This window comes from Hydra viridissima, unplaced genomic scaffold (assembly GCF_058129835.1).
Source record: "Hydra viridissima isolate aposymbiotic clone 2 unplaced genomic scaffold, HvirCarnegie_v1 scaffold_1, whole genome shotgun sequence".
NCBI lineage: Eukaryota > Metazoa > Cnidaria > Hydrozoa > Anthoathecata > Hydridae > Hydra > Hydra viridissima.
In genome coordinates this window covers 38,944,442-38,959,575 of record NW_028324300.1, presented here as the reverse complement: position 1 = coordinate 38,959,575, position 15,134 = coordinate 38,944,442, and the positions used below count along the sequence as shown (strand labels likewise).

The 15,134-nt window shown below is 27.6% G+C and overlaps 3 protein-coding genes and 2 long non-coding RNA genes across 8 annotated transcripts in view; 1 reads left to right on the top strand and 4 right to left on the bottom strand.

Annotated features, from left to right (window-relative positions):
• Window positions 1-15,134, top strand: part of LOC149894891 (uncharacterized) — a 116,464-nt gene that overhangs the window by 78,379 nt on the left and 22,951 nt on the right. The window lies entirely within an intron of this gene.
• The window catches only part of LOC149894894 (uncharacterized), a 315,082-nt gene that overhangs the window by 299,400 nt on the left and 548 nt on the right, over window positions 1-15,134 (bottom strand). The gene's annotated exons all lie outside the window — the stretch shown is intronic.
• On the bottom strand, window positions 854-3,267 carry LOC149894897 (uncharacterized). Of its 3 annotated transcripts, none has more exons than XR_016449237.1 (3): window positions 3,085-3,232; window positions 2,559-2,663; window positions 854-1,189 (listed from the first exon to the last, which is right to left on the bottom strand). It is a non-coding gene; the product is annotated as an uncharacterized LOC149894897 (long non-coding RNA). The 3 variants fall into 3 exon arrangements; XR_016449236.1 differs by lacking the exon at window positions 854-1,189 and adding an exon at window positions 1,223-2,426 and having other exon boundaries at window positions 2,559-2,712; window positions 3,085-3,267; XR_016449235.1 differs by lacking the exon at window positions 854-1,189 and adding an exon at window positions 1,223-2,426 and having other exon boundaries at window positions 3,085-3,237.
• Window positions 6,196-7,913, bottom strand: LOC149894896 (uncharacterized). The gene has a single exon (XM_090067128.1). The coding sequence runs from the start codon at window positions 7,802-7,804 to the stop codon at window positions 6,455-6,457; it is 1,350 nt and encodes a 449-aa protein (XP_089923254.1). The 5' UTR covers window positions 7,805-7,913; the 3' UTR covers window positions 6,196-6,454.
• Window positions 9,750-14,091, bottom strand: LOC149894895 (receptor-interacting serine/threonine-protein kinase 1-like). 2 transcript variants are annotated; one of them, XR_016449218.1, is made up of 5 exons: window positions 14,006-14,091; window positions 13,238-13,536; window positions 12,869-12,928; window positions 12,023-12,160; window positions 9,750-11,566 (listed from the first exon to the last, which is right to left on the bottom strand). XR_016449218.1 is itself a non-coding variant. In XM_090076706.1 (4 exons), the coding sequence occupies exons 1-4, from the start codon at window positions 14,047-14,049 to the stop codon at window positions 11,451-11,453; spliced, it is 519 nt and encodes a 172-aa protein (XP_089932832.1). In that variant the 5' UTR covers window positions 14,050-14,091; the 3' UTR covers window positions 9,750-11,450. The 2 variants fall into 2 exon arrangements, 1 of the variants encoding a protein (XP_089932832.1); XM_090076706.1 differs by lacking the exon at window positions 12,023-12,160.

Sequence of the window (15,134 nt, the reverse complement as noted above, 5' to 3'; positions counted from 1 at the left end):
CGTTTTACGGGTTGCTTATTGCTAGTTATAATAACTAGCAATAATAGTTATTATAACTAGCAATAAGCAACCCGTAAAACGGGTTATGGTCAAATAATACGGTTGCTTATTGCTAGTTATAATAACTAGCAATAATAGTTATTATAACTAGCAATAAGCAACCCGTAAAACGGGTTATGGTCAAATAATACGGTTGCTTATTGCTAGTTATAATAACTAGCAATAAGCAACCCGTAAAACGGGTTATGGTCGGTCTGTTAATTTATAGTGGCTGTATTCCACAATTTAAAGTTGCGAAACCATAACTAGTTCCCTTTTAGAAAAACGCCTTCAAATTTAAAAAATTAAACCATCTGTAAAGTTAAAATAAAAAGTATGCGGAGGTAAAATAATTTACCAATTATTTAATATTGAGTAATTTACCATTGACATAGGTCATATCAGTGTTAGGCAGAACCATTTTCCTCGATATTACCAAGTTCAACGCAATACGTTTTTAGTTACTGACTCAAAATAATAACACTTCATAATGCTTTAAATTGACGAAAAAGTGAAGCTAAATTCTTGTGATATTTTTTATAACATGAACTTTAATTTATAAGATTAATATAAAGCGAACGTTAATTATACATAAATTATTAACTTTTTGGTATCCCCTTGACACATGTTTCTTTAAAAAAGGAAACTGTCTTTAAAACGTTAAGTTCTCTTCAATATTTTGACACTAATAAAGGACCTCCCTTCCCCGTTTTTGCCGTTTTACCTTAATGGTGGTCAGGAGAATATTTTTATTAAGAGTAGTCAAGTTTTTGATGAAGACCTTTTACCAGAATACCGAAATGTAAAACAATGATTTACGTGTATAAGAATTTTTTCTTTTTAACATTTATAAGAATTTAACATATATAAGAATTTTTTCTTTCCTCAAAAGTGTTGCAAATGCAAACTAAGCTAATTAATTAGTTAAAAACCTTGTAAAATTTAAGTAACTCGATATTTGAAAAATGCGCTAAACTACAATATTAACCACCAAATTACGTACAGCAAATTATTAGGCTTAAAATAGAGAAAACTTTAAAAAAAGTTGAACTAATTGCATACATTTATGTCATTTTAACTGACCAAAATTTAAAATAAAAGGTAATCAGGTTTCTTTTTATAAATCGTATAAATGCGTCAATCGTAAATCCTAAAGAAAAAAAAAAAATGGAATTATGATACTATAATTACAACAACAAAAAAAACAAAAATAAAACACCGCATAAAAACTGAAAATCGATGTACCTATTTATAGTAACCCATTTTGACATGGCAGTTAATATAAACATTTATCGAAAATGTAACAATAAAATCTGTTTCGAAGTACAAAAGGATTAACAATACTATATATGTATATAAAAAAAAAAAACAATTTAAGATATAAATTGCATTTTTACCATGTTGTCTTGGCTTTCAGTAAATAAATAAAAGCAGTAAGTTCCAATAATGAAACAACCTATTATTCATTTTTTACAATAGTCACCAACATGAAGGTGTCTATTGTTAAAAATGAATACCAACACAAAACATCACAACAATAACACATAACAATAGAATATTTACATCCTTGATCCTAAAATCCAGTGAAGATAACAAACCAAATTAAAATATGAAAGGCAAAATTAGAAAACCAATTTAAAGTTAACTATATTTATCTTTTTACTAAACATATAAATACATAAAAGTATATTTGTTTTTATGTTCAATATTAGTTATTCAATTACTTCAAATTTAGGACATGAAAACACCCTGGATTTAAAGATCAAGGTTGCATACTCTCATACACATTACGCTAAACATTAACAGACATTATTATGTGTTTTGAGAATAATTAAAAAAGGCTACACAACACAACCTAGCTCCAAAGCAGTAACTCCGCCTGGCACTAAATGCTGCCAAGTCACAACTCTGCTATAAGTACATCGCTTGGCTGGCAAGGTTATCAATCTTGCTCAACATAATGCCAAATCACACCACTTTGAAAACATGGAAACAACATAATTTAAACATATATACAACTATAAACAAATATGGTTTTATATAACACATTTGATTAATAATCTTTTCAATTTGATGAAGAGTAGCTTGTTCAGCTATTAGAAGTGGGACTGAGTGGTGAATGAAATCTTCCATCATAAAAAATTTCTATGTATTCCAGAGATGTAAAGGATTGTCAGGTTCACAAAAGGTCAAAATAATTGAAAACAACTGTCTAATTTTCTTTGGCATGTCTTAAAACCGCCTCAGAAAGAGTATTCTGCCATTCAGTGTCATCTTGCAACAGACCTTTCAAATCACATGCTACACAAAACATTTCAAGGACAATACCATTAACAGTATGCACATCCTCCCAAGATGTTGCTCCTTTTGCTTGCAAAAGTAACAGTCTAAGAAAAAACTATTCTCCAGTTGGATTAACTTTATACATTCTTACTATCACCTTATTACCACCCCTTTATCTAACCTTCCATTTACAATGTTTATCATCAAATATAAAGTGATAAGGAATGTCTACATACGAATAGCAATATGCTCTTTCATTTTCAGTATTTAACTTAAACCATGCCATTAGGTGCATATCACGCTGAGCTGCACGATCTAAAGCCATATGTTCTGCTCCTTCTCTAAAATACAATAATTGATTTTCAGGTAGATGTTTACCAAGTCACAGCACTTTAAAAACACAGAAAGAACATAATATAAACATATGTACAAACTATAAGCACAATAAATGTGTTTAAATATGTATATAAGGTTAAATATATACTAATACTAAAATAAATAAGTACCTTATATACATATTTAAACACATTTTTAAAACAATTATGTAACACATATTAACACATACACAAACAGTAAAAAAACACTTTACATTATTATAAAAACACATTGATAAAACAACTATAAAGCACTTATTACCACATACACAAACATATCAAAAAAGCATATATGCAAACAATAAACGTGTGCAAACAAAAATTTTAAAAATGATGCGAGAAAATTTAAAAAGATACAAAATATATATTTACAAACAATAATCTTTACCTTCTTTTTTTTCTTCATAAGAACTGTAATCCTCATAACAAAATTTAACCTTTACATACAATAACATGTGACATGCGTTGTTAGTGTTGGCACAAAATTTTAATTTATTTTTCTAAATTTTCTAAAAAAGAACAAAAATAGTTAATAGCATCACAGAAATTTCAAAGTATTAATATAACCCTTTTATGGAAATAGCATTAGTATAACTTTAAATAACATCCATACCCCTATTTTCTTTCTAAAAAATAAAAAAATAAAACTGCTAAAAGAAAAACTAAAACAAACAAAATCTAAACGATTTAAAAAATTAAAATCCTTTCTACTTTAAATCCTTTCTACTTTATCTAATAAAAATTTTAGTCCTTTCTACTTTATCTGATAAAAATGTATATATAACTATTTCATATACTTACTTCAATTATAATATGATATATAATTGATTAAGATGATTCTTTATGTAATATATCTAAACTAATAATTAAATTCCAAAAGGAAAGTTTTAACTCGCTCAAAAGATCTTTCTCCAATGGCCGCGTGCATTTGAAGAACGCGCTCTACCAAAGCCTAGTAACTAATTCAAAGCCTAGGAACTAATGACGAAACGACGTTGAACATTAAACGTTAAACGTTAAGCATTTCTGTAGGAATTATATTATGATAATAATAACGATAATAATAACAATAATAATAATAATAATAATAACAATAATAATAATAGTAATAATAATAATAATAATAATAATAATAATAATAACAATAACAATAAAAATAATAATAATAAAAATAATAATAATAATAATAATAATAATAATAATAATAATAATAATAATAATAATAATAATAATAATAACAATAACAATAAAAATAATAATAATAATAATAATAACGATAATAATAACAATAATAATAACGATAATAATAACAATAATAATAATAATAATAATAACAATAATAATAATAGTAATAATAATAATAATAATAATAATAATAATAATAATAATAATAACAATAACAATAAAAATAATAATAATAAAAATAATAATAATAATAATAATAATAATAATAATAATAATAATAATAATAATAATAATAACAATAACAATAAAAATAATAATAATAATAATAATAACGATAATAATAACAATAATAATAACGATAATAATAACAATAATAATAATAATAATAATAACAATAATAATAATAGTAATAATAATAATAATAATAATAATAATAACAATAACAATAAAAATAATAATAATAAAAATAATAATAATAATAATAATAATAATAATAATAATAATAATAATAATAATAATAATAATAATAATAATAATAATAACAATAACAATAAAAATAATAATAATAATAATAATAACGATAATAATAACAATAATAATAACGATAATAATAACAATAATAATAATAATAATAATAACAATAATAATAATAGTAATAATAATAATAATAATAATAATAATAATAATAATAATAATAATAATAATAATAATAATAATAATAATAATAATAATAACAATAACAATAATAATGAAAAGTATTTTTGAAGAAAAGTATTATGGACTGTTTTACAGCTGTTTTCAGGTTGCATAGCTATAAGAATATATCATGACATTTTAACAGAGTTGTTAAACCAAAAAATTTAAAGTATTGCATTTCCTAAAATAATGTGATATTTATATCTGCACTTAAGCACTCTTACTTAACCACATACTCTGCTGTTAATTTCATGACAAATAAAGTGGATCATTTGAATCTCATTTCAAACTGTTTTCTTCCTTTTTTTTTTTACGGGTATTGTTTTTTTTTTTTAAATATTTCCAGCGTTTTTTTTATTGAGAACTTTTATCTTTATTTTTTTATTTTTTTATTTTTTTATTAAGATGGTCATTTAGATAATTATGGGTTTGAATCAAAGTTAATAAAACAAACTTTGTTACAAAACCACTTCCATAACTGACAGTTTAGAAGTAACATCAAACTTTGTGAAACATTTACACTTCTTTTGATAAAATATGAAAACATCTCCTTAAACCAAAAATATGGCCCAAAACGTAATGCCTCAGTTGGGAAACCACATATTGCTGAGCTCACTCTCAGCAAAAAGCAATCACAAGCTTGATTTTGGAAGATGTAGTCCCACAAACTATAATAGTGCTAATAATTTAAACTTATGCTAAATTTTGCCTAACTGTAATAGAATTATCTTTATCAGCTTATTATCTTTAATTATCTTATTATTTCATTATTTTATTTTCATGTTTTGTACGATATTAGATTTTATTACATATGTATATACACAGACAATTCTATTACAGCTAAGCAAACACTCTATTACTGTTCAGTTATTTTACTAATTTTGATTTTATTATCGTCTCTTCAGACAACAAAGTATATGCCAGTAATTTGTAAAAGTTAAAATGTCAGCAAGATTTTTCTGATGCAAAATCAAGGTGCTCCATACTTAAGAGAACAAACTGAAAAATTTGGATTTTTAAAGTTTGCTTTAATAGAACTGAATCAAATCAATGTCGAAACATCCAGACTATGACACCCTTGCATCTCAAAATCAATTGATCTTTACATTGTTTGTAGGTTATAAAAACAAATGGTCGCTAAAATTGTAATAAAAATATGCATTGGCTATTAAGATGTTGGCAATTTTGCTGATTCAGCATTTTAGTGACAGAAGAATGAGCCACAGCAACTTTGACGTTTCATATCTAATTATCAGTACTATTGGATGATAATTATCAGTACTGTTAGATGATAATTAAGCACAATTTCTACTGATATTCTTTTTAAGCCTCTGCCACTCAGCATGTAGCTTCTGTATATGTTCAAGCACCTGATAAGAAAACTTTGTGGGTAACCTTTAAACATTGCATACCCTTATTGCTAATATAACTTACTTAATGTAATAGCATAATGCATATTGTATACTGAGGTAATAGCATATTGCATATTAACAGCAGATACTGATGTAATTGCAATAGATCACCTATCATAAGGTAAATTTCCTAAAATTTGCTTCCCCTGCACACTTTTGCTCAAGAGATTCAAAAATAACCTTCTAAAGGCTATGCATTAGGCCGGATCATAACTTAAAAAAATTTGGAAAATTTCTTCGGGAATTTCCAGTAATTGGCTCTCAAATACGCTGAATGCAATGCTGCAAACCGTTTTTCGCTACTACTTTGATATACTTTGTATTTTTACCTTTGAAGTTTTCAAATAAATTAACTTAAAAACGCTCATTTGTTACATAATTTATTGATTGAATTTATAATAAAATTCAAATTATTTGAACAGTCAAAACAATATATCATTAGCAAACGTTGATTAGAAACTATACTTAAATGTTCTTAAATTCAGATTTTGTGTCAAAGTGAGGCATCAACTTGCGGCGCTCCAGTTGAACGCGAATATAGCCATCACGATTTTCATGACCATAAACTTTAGATGCTGATTCAGTCACAATTTTAATCACACGTTCAACACTTTGATTGTGACATGGAAATGGCTCAATGTCAATAACTATGTCTTCAACTGACGAAAGCCATGCCAATATTTGTACAGTTGGAATATGTTTTGTCAGAACAGGTTCCAAGCGGGGCTGTGTTTGCCAGTCAATCAGTTCTTCATAACTAGTCGCTTGAAATCGTATCTCAGGGAGTTGAAATTTTCGATTTGGTATGTCATCTTCACGAGCACGAAGAATTCTCTTCAACGCAAGCTTACGGATCACTTGACGGTTGTCTTTGAGCATAGCCAGAATAATGCTCTCGATATGAGCCGGGTAGCTATTGCGCTTCAAAACTTGCTGAACAATTATTCGATAACGCACAGGAAGAAATCGTGATGTTTCTATCATTTTATAATAGTGTGGAGCAGCATTCCAGCAGTTTGAATGTTTCTTAATGTCAAGCCAAACAACCGCATATGAATTCACAATAAATTTAGGCAAAAGTATTAGTTCATTTGATGGATCTTCAGTAGATATATAGAGGCGTAGAACACGGTTTGCTAGTGTCAACCACCTTGCATGGTTTAGTTGCCCAGGTGTTCTAGAATTAAATCTATCTGGTACAACACCTGTCTTCACCGCATTAACAATTTCGAAAAAGTACAGTTGATCACTGCTTAACAACTGCTTATTGCATATAATAGGTTCACCAACAAGTATGGCAAAGCTGACTATGGGTTTCTTAACAGACATTGAAATAGACTTGCCAATTGGTCCATTAAATGAATGGGGTCCAGTTGTTGCACCATCTAAGGAGTGAAAAAGATGTCGCAAAGGAAGCTCGTTCAGATGTAAAAGACAAATGGACCAGTGCAGTGGTCGACCAAGTTCAATTTCCATTCTGCGTATAACTCCATTGTTTAAACCAGTATTAACGTTAGTTGAATCAGAACCAATACAAACAAGGTTCGTGCAGTCAACAGTATCAATTATTGAATCTGCAATGGATTTGGCTGATCCACTTGTTGGCGTACAATGATCAACATACTTTGAATTTGGCTCTGATAAAATGGAAATATGTTCCTCAGAAATCACAGTTTGCCTATCCCCCTCAGGTTTTAAAGTCTGATCTTTCCTTCCATCAAAATACAATCCAGTAATTCTACAATCAGCATTTTTACAGGATGTTCTCAGTAGTTTTCGTTCTCTGCAAATTTTATTCCGATCCACTGGCCCCATATGTTCTATACCAAAATCAACCAGAGTTGCTGATACAGTCGCGGCAACTGCTCTATCTGATATGCCAAAACCATCTGCTTGTAGAGCAATATTTTTTAAACAACGGTTTTTCAGACGAGTAGATGTGACTTCGGTATCGACATCTGATACGGAAGGGGAATAAGTTTCGGTGTCAGAATTGTTGTCTGTTTCATTACCTGATTCATTATCAGATGCTTCAACGATTCTGGCACACTTAACTGCAGTCTCTTCCTTTGATAATGAAACAGATTTTCGTTTTAAACGCCTCTCAGCACGTGCGGATTCCTTCTTGTCGATTCCAGCTATTCTGCCAACACGTATAGTGCGTTGATCAGTTAGGAAGTCTTGCTCAATTGCTGGCACCTTCAGAACCATTGGACAGCAACAAGACGAAAGTTCTTTGCATTTACACGAACAAATGTCAAACAATGTGTCAAGATCTTTTTCTATTTCATCTTGTTTGACTGTTGCAGACTTTGATTGAATCACTTTCTGAACATTGCCTATGTACTTCTCCAGCTGTAATTCTATGCCTCGAAGACTTATAGTAGGAACTGATGCTTTAATACATATCTGAGAAAGTTTCTCTGCTAGTCTCTTACAAACAGACCGTAGTGGTTCAGTTTCATAATTCTTCTCAGACAAGTATGCTTTGCCTACTTGCTTGTGGGTTGGCAAGCAAAAATTGGGTAATTCACGACCTTCTCCAAAAAGTATATGACGATTCTTTGAAGCTTTAGATCTTGAAATCATTATTGTTTTACAATTTTATAACATATCAGAATTTCAGTTAATTTCTAAAAATACAAGATGAGACGGATAAATTCTGCAATCAGTTGATAAAAGCAGAAATTAATAAACAATCATATAAAAATAGAATAATATAATAATAATAATATAATAATATAAAGTTGTAATAGCTTTGGAGTTAATCATATCATTAGGGTTAATTTAGGTAGGTATAGGTTTGGTTCAATTTCATAACCTTGGGATTATATCTAGTATTAGGGTTAAATGCATGTTTCAGTTAATGCATGTACTAAAGTAAATATACTTAGCATATAAAACCTTAAAACTTAAAAATGCAAAGTATAATCAATTCTTTAGAAATATTTTTTTTGTAAATATTAAACAACACTATATCACGCCACTTTTCACAAATTCTAAAAAAAATTAATTTTTATGATCCGGCCTACTATGCATACAGTTGATATCCTTTGCAAATCCAATGTTTTTTTAAAATATTCACTAAAAGCTATGGATATATGGAGCAAAAATGACCCAACTTGTATGCTTTTATTCTATTTTGTGACTAATCAAAAGATAACTTTGTACTTGCTTTTTCTTATTAACTGTTGATCAAAATGTTCTATTGAAAATTACAAGTGGAACTTTTAATACATAATTTTTAACATGAATCACCTAAAAATGTCATCTAAACAAGTTTTAAATATGAATTTCTTCATGTTTTGTTAATTGACAACTAGATATCCTTTTCAATAGTAAAAAAAAACAAAATATGCTTTTAAAAAAATAACTGCATTTTACTTCTGTCTTTTTTCCTTAAATAACATTAATAGTTATGGGTAATTTACTTTTGGCTTTTTTTATTATACCTATTAAATAAATAATATATTGAATATGGAGATACATCAAAACTGGAAAAACTCTCTGCATTCAAAATCCCAAAAAACTTGACTTTCAAGAAAGCAAGTTTAATTCAATTTAAAGGTGTGAAGATGTGAGAAAGGTGCAAGACATGTTAGAAGCAAGAAGAAATATTGTAGTGAGCAGCTTTAAAAGAGGAATATGGTTCAATAAGCAAGAATAATTCTACAGCAGGTATTTTGACAGAATATTAGCAGTGGTCATGTAATGTTATTTTTTTAGGTATTGATAGTTATTAGTGAGATAAATGCAAGTATTTCTTTTTATTTGTTATTCAGGCAATTTAAAGATTTTGATATGATATGTTTTGATATGACAAAACTGATACAAGAAAAACATGAGTAATCCCAGGTCAAAAAAGATTTAGACAGGTCAATGTATCTATCTATAACCCTTATTATAATAAAGTGCAACTAACATCATCAACAGCAATAAAACTTGGAAACTCTGTTTAGCCAAAAACAGTACATTTAGTAATTGACTTTTATCTAAGCAATGAGTTTTCACAAATGATAACAGGTATTGTAAGTATTCAGAAGAATCATCATCTTTAAAAAAGGCTACTCAATCCTAATGAAGTAAAAATTGCATTTTAAAATTCAGTCTGATACTAAAGTGGTGCACTACAACCAATACTATTATACCATGCAACAGCACCTATTAAAGTCTATCTATTTAGTGAGTACCAAAATATTGCACAACAGTACTGACCAAGCAACAATTGTATTTTTATCACTCAAGCTCATTATATACAGCTTATATACAGCTTAAACACATGAAAAACTGTAAAAAAAACTTGAAGCAGAAAGAATGCCCAATATTGATGAGAATTATTGATATATTGTCCGGATGAGGTTCAACAATATCAATGAAGCAGAAGTTATTGCTCATTTTACCCAAATGTCCTTTATTTTAAAGGGAAATATTTTTCAGACGAAAACCTTTTTCTCTACAAATTCAAGATAATATAATTAGATACATTAAAGACAATCTACCTGATTTATTAAGAGTGAAGTACAATTTGGATGGGCATGCAGCACATCTTAAAAACTTAAAAAACTTATTTAAACTTTGTCATTCAATGCTGATTGGGTACTTTTTGTTACCAACCAATGTTAAAATAGAATGAAATTTTATGAAGATACCTCTAACCATTCTCAAGATATTAAAGTTGGTTTGTTGACTCATCCTCTATGTCACCAAAATGCTGAATCATCAATAACTCAACCAAGCCAGGATATCAAAAACTCTTTTTTTTGATGATTTCGTTTGGTATGACCCAACATAAATATTGCATTTGCAGTTCCAAAAAATACATTTTTTTTGGTAAATAGTCAATTCAAAAAATCTTAAACTGTTAATAGGTACAATCATTTAAGATATTATGAACCATGAACTCTTGGATATGATTATACATTGCAGATGATTCACAGGTGTTAGGAGTTCCCAAGTACTGGGAAAGATTTTTGGTTATTTAAAGAAAACAACTAAAGAATGAAATTTATGGTGAATGGGGTAGTGATATCATTTTGAAGAAATTATTTACAACAGATCAAAATTACCTAACAAATACCGATCCAAAAAACCTATGGTCTTAAAGAATTAGATTCTGTAGACCAATTCTTTTAGAGTTCTGAAGAAAAACCAAGAAATAATATTAAAAATTAAAAAGAATTTTGAAAAAGATTTTTATCCTGTAAAGTTGGACCTTACTGGAATACAGCATACTTTGATAAACAAAATTTATCATTTGATGATTAATGAGAAAAACAAAGATCAATTAGACACTTTTTTGATACAATATTTTCCAATTTGTCATGTGTTATGTCATTTCACCACGTACTTGGGTTAGGAAAAAATTTAAATATATTGCAAATAAACTTACAAATGTTCTTCAATTCAAAATGATTTTTATTTGGATTTTTGTTTAAGTGATTATTATATAAACTTTTGTAACTCAATCAAATTTTCTTAGATTTAAAAATTGAAAAAAATACAACTTAAAAAACTTACCAGTTTTGGTTTCAGAAGAGAGTTTCTTGGGTCTTTTTGCATCATATTCAAATGAGTTATCTAAAATGTATATTTATAAATAATGAAAGAAAACACTTACCAATCTTTAATATAACTTTATTTAAGTGTAAACTGTGTTTTATGTAAAGAACAACTTTTAATATTGATAAATAATTATAGTAAAATGAAGAAATATATTCATTTTCTCTAAAAAAAGCTGAACTATTTTAATTACAATTAGCAAATTTACCTGCTGAAAAAAAACTTGAAATTTATTTAACTTCCTATAAAACTGACATTTCCTAAAATTACTTCTATACAGCTAAACTTTTAACTGTCTAAGGCTAAATTACTCCTGAAAGACAACTTTTTAACAAACAAGTGGCTTTTCCATGTTCCTATCCTTTCATCAAACCCATATTATTTGTAATGTGTATTTACAATAAATATTACATTTCTGCATTTTTAAAGCAAATAATAAAAAAACCCATATATTTAACTGAATGTAACAATTACCTATCAACAATTGGATGATGTCAGAGGTTTATTTAACAAAAAGGATTCTACCAGCAAGACTGTATCAGGTACATGAAGTCACAACTAATATGTACTGTTCCAGATCAATGTTGAGATAAATATTGCATGATGATGAAACTAAATTTGATTTTTAAATTGAACAATACAAGCTTAAGAAAACCAGGTTGTACATAAAATCTGTCATTTCTGACTTCATTATTGAGTTTTTAACACTCAAGAATAGCTAAGTACAGTAAAAAATGTCATGAGATTGAAAAAAGAGAGAAATTTAATTTTGATCCCAAAAACATATAGATACTTAAAATTTGTGAGTCTTAACAGGATGCATTAATGATGTAAATATCAGGAAACTCTGAAATGCTAGGTTATGTTGGTGATTAAGATTATTTAGAATTCTTCGATTTCCCCAAACAATACGTATTTATCAGTTCATTTTGCAATTAAAAATGCACTATAGCGTGGCAGTTCAAGATTTGTTTTCCATGAAACATTAAACTATTTACAGGAACAAACACTTCAGCAAAACATAACATAACTTTTACAAATCACCTTTAATTGTTTTTTCAATGAAGCCAAAAAGTGAGAAGAGACTTGCTTAATTACAAGAACTAAATGACTTAATCACTAAATCTAAAACTTAAAAAAAAATTCAGTTGTGAAATCTTCTCATAAGCTGTTTCAAAATCTTAGGCCAGCAAAATAATACAGGTGAGATTAATTCTGTAATTGATGAGAGAAAAGCAAGAATATGAGTGCTAACAGTTGCAACAAGTTTTAAAAAGTTGGATATTGACACAAAACTTTATATTGATTTAAAAAATTTACCTGCTATGACATCAGGAGAAGGCTTCTTAAGTGTTTCTTTCTCATACCCAAATGATTTATCTAATGAGCATATTTATTACAAAAGAACCCTTATAAATTGTTACTTTAATTTAAATAAATCCGTAAATTAACATTATCTATGATAGCAAAGAAAATGTTTCAAGCAAAACAGATGTTTAAAGCAAGTATAATATTTCAAAATCATTTAAATTCAATTTTAAAAAGGTTTCAATTTGTAACACGAATTGTCAGCAATTTTTCCTGATAAAGTAAATCAATCTGATGTGTCAAGAAACATTTGCAATACAGCTTCTAACTGTGTGGTTATAAACTTAAATAACTTTAGAAAAAAAACCATTCCGGTCATACTTGTCTTTTCTTCTATCATAGTTATCAAATCAACTCTTCCTGCCTGATACAACCCACTCACTAAGACATCTACAGTGGGAAACTTTTGCTGGTTTCTCCAATAGCATAGCATTCTGTATGCTTTTTCACCAACATTTTTGTATTCATGGTCGATAACATCCAGCTCTGAGTCTTCTACAGATAAAAATCGCCCTAAATCTAACCACTCTTCCCCAATCTTTTTACTTAACACTAACAGAAATGTTGCATTGTAAAGATGGTCTTCCATTGTGGGTGGTGTTTTATCATAATTATCAATCCTAAGAGAAAAATATTATTTATAAAATTAAATTTAGTTAGAGTAATTTTAAAATGTTGTTTTGTCTTCTTAAAAAGTCACTAAAAAAAAATGGATTGAATTGAAATTTATGTCTAGGTTGAAATATAACTTAATAAAAAAAAAAGATAAATATTTGAGTCCAAATACTGCTAATACAGGGAATGAATATGTATAGTGGAATTGCAGTCTCTAATCACAAGGAAAAACATTTTAGTGTTAGTACTAACATAACATTACTGCAATACACTCTTATTTTATTGCAAAAGCAACTTTTTAAAAATCTTCTGATTTTCTTCAGATTAATTGAATTTAATTCATGTTTAGGCATCTTAGATTTAGAATAACATTTTTGAACACAATATCATAAAACTAAACTTTCTTTTGAAAAAACTTTTCTTATGAAGTAAAAAAAGTGTAAAACAAGTTTTTAGAAAATTTTGACTACTAACATAACGACACTGTAATGCTCTCTTATTTTGTAGCAAAAGCACATTCTTTAAAACTACTGCTGATTCTTTTCTGAAAAAAAAGGAATTTGTTTAATTGGTTAGAAATATGTTGGAAACTTGTTTGGGTTGGAAATCCTAGGAGCCTGAGATTTTTCAGTTTTTTACAATTCTGCTATTGATGAGCATTTAATCCCAGGGTCAGACTTTTTTTTTCAGGTTACAGGAAAAATGGCTGAGAGTTTCCTTAACTTTTAATCTTTTTTTTTTTTTATTTTATTAATCTTTATTTCTTTCAAGACACTCTTATATTATAGTAAAAGCACTTTTTTAAAAAATCTGCTGATTCTCTACAGATTAATTTTTAAGCTTAAAAAGAATAGTAGTTCAAATGGGTTTAATTAACAGTTGGATTGAAAAAAACCTCTTAGATTTAGAATAAAAATCTTTTAGACAACATCACAAAAAACCAAATGTTTTTTGAGGTTTATTTAGAACTTTTCTTACAAAATATATAATGTTAAACTAGCTAATAGAGTATTTTGACTTTTTTGTAAAAAATGTTCAAACATTTCTTTTTGAACTTAATCTAATATTCTTCAAGTAATTTTCTACACTTTTCCATGAAATTTTTTTCATGCCCACTTACAAGCGATGAGCAACAAATATATAAGCAACAAATAAAGAGAAAAGTTGAGTATTCCTTATTTTAATACTTTATCATTTAAAGACTGAAATTTGAATTTTATTTATTATGTTTAATTGAGTTATAGCTCTCATCAGCATGAACTACAATCATGCTAATGAGAGCTGCTTATTGTGTGCTGCTTATCAGAAATAAGCAGCACACAACTTAAATTCATTAAAAATTATTTACATTAAGAACTGACAATCAAAACTGAAACTAAAAAATTGACACAGTTACTCTCTCTTGTAACAAAGGAATTGTGACCAAGTAGCAAATGTAAAAGTTAATGAAATTAAATTTAGCAGATAAACATTAATCTCTGGTAGCATAAAATCTAAAAATATTTATAACTTTTCTAAAGAATATTATGTAATAGGTTATATTACATTTTTATTTAAATGAGACAAACAAGAAGAAAATGTTAATTGTTTAGAAAAAAAATTT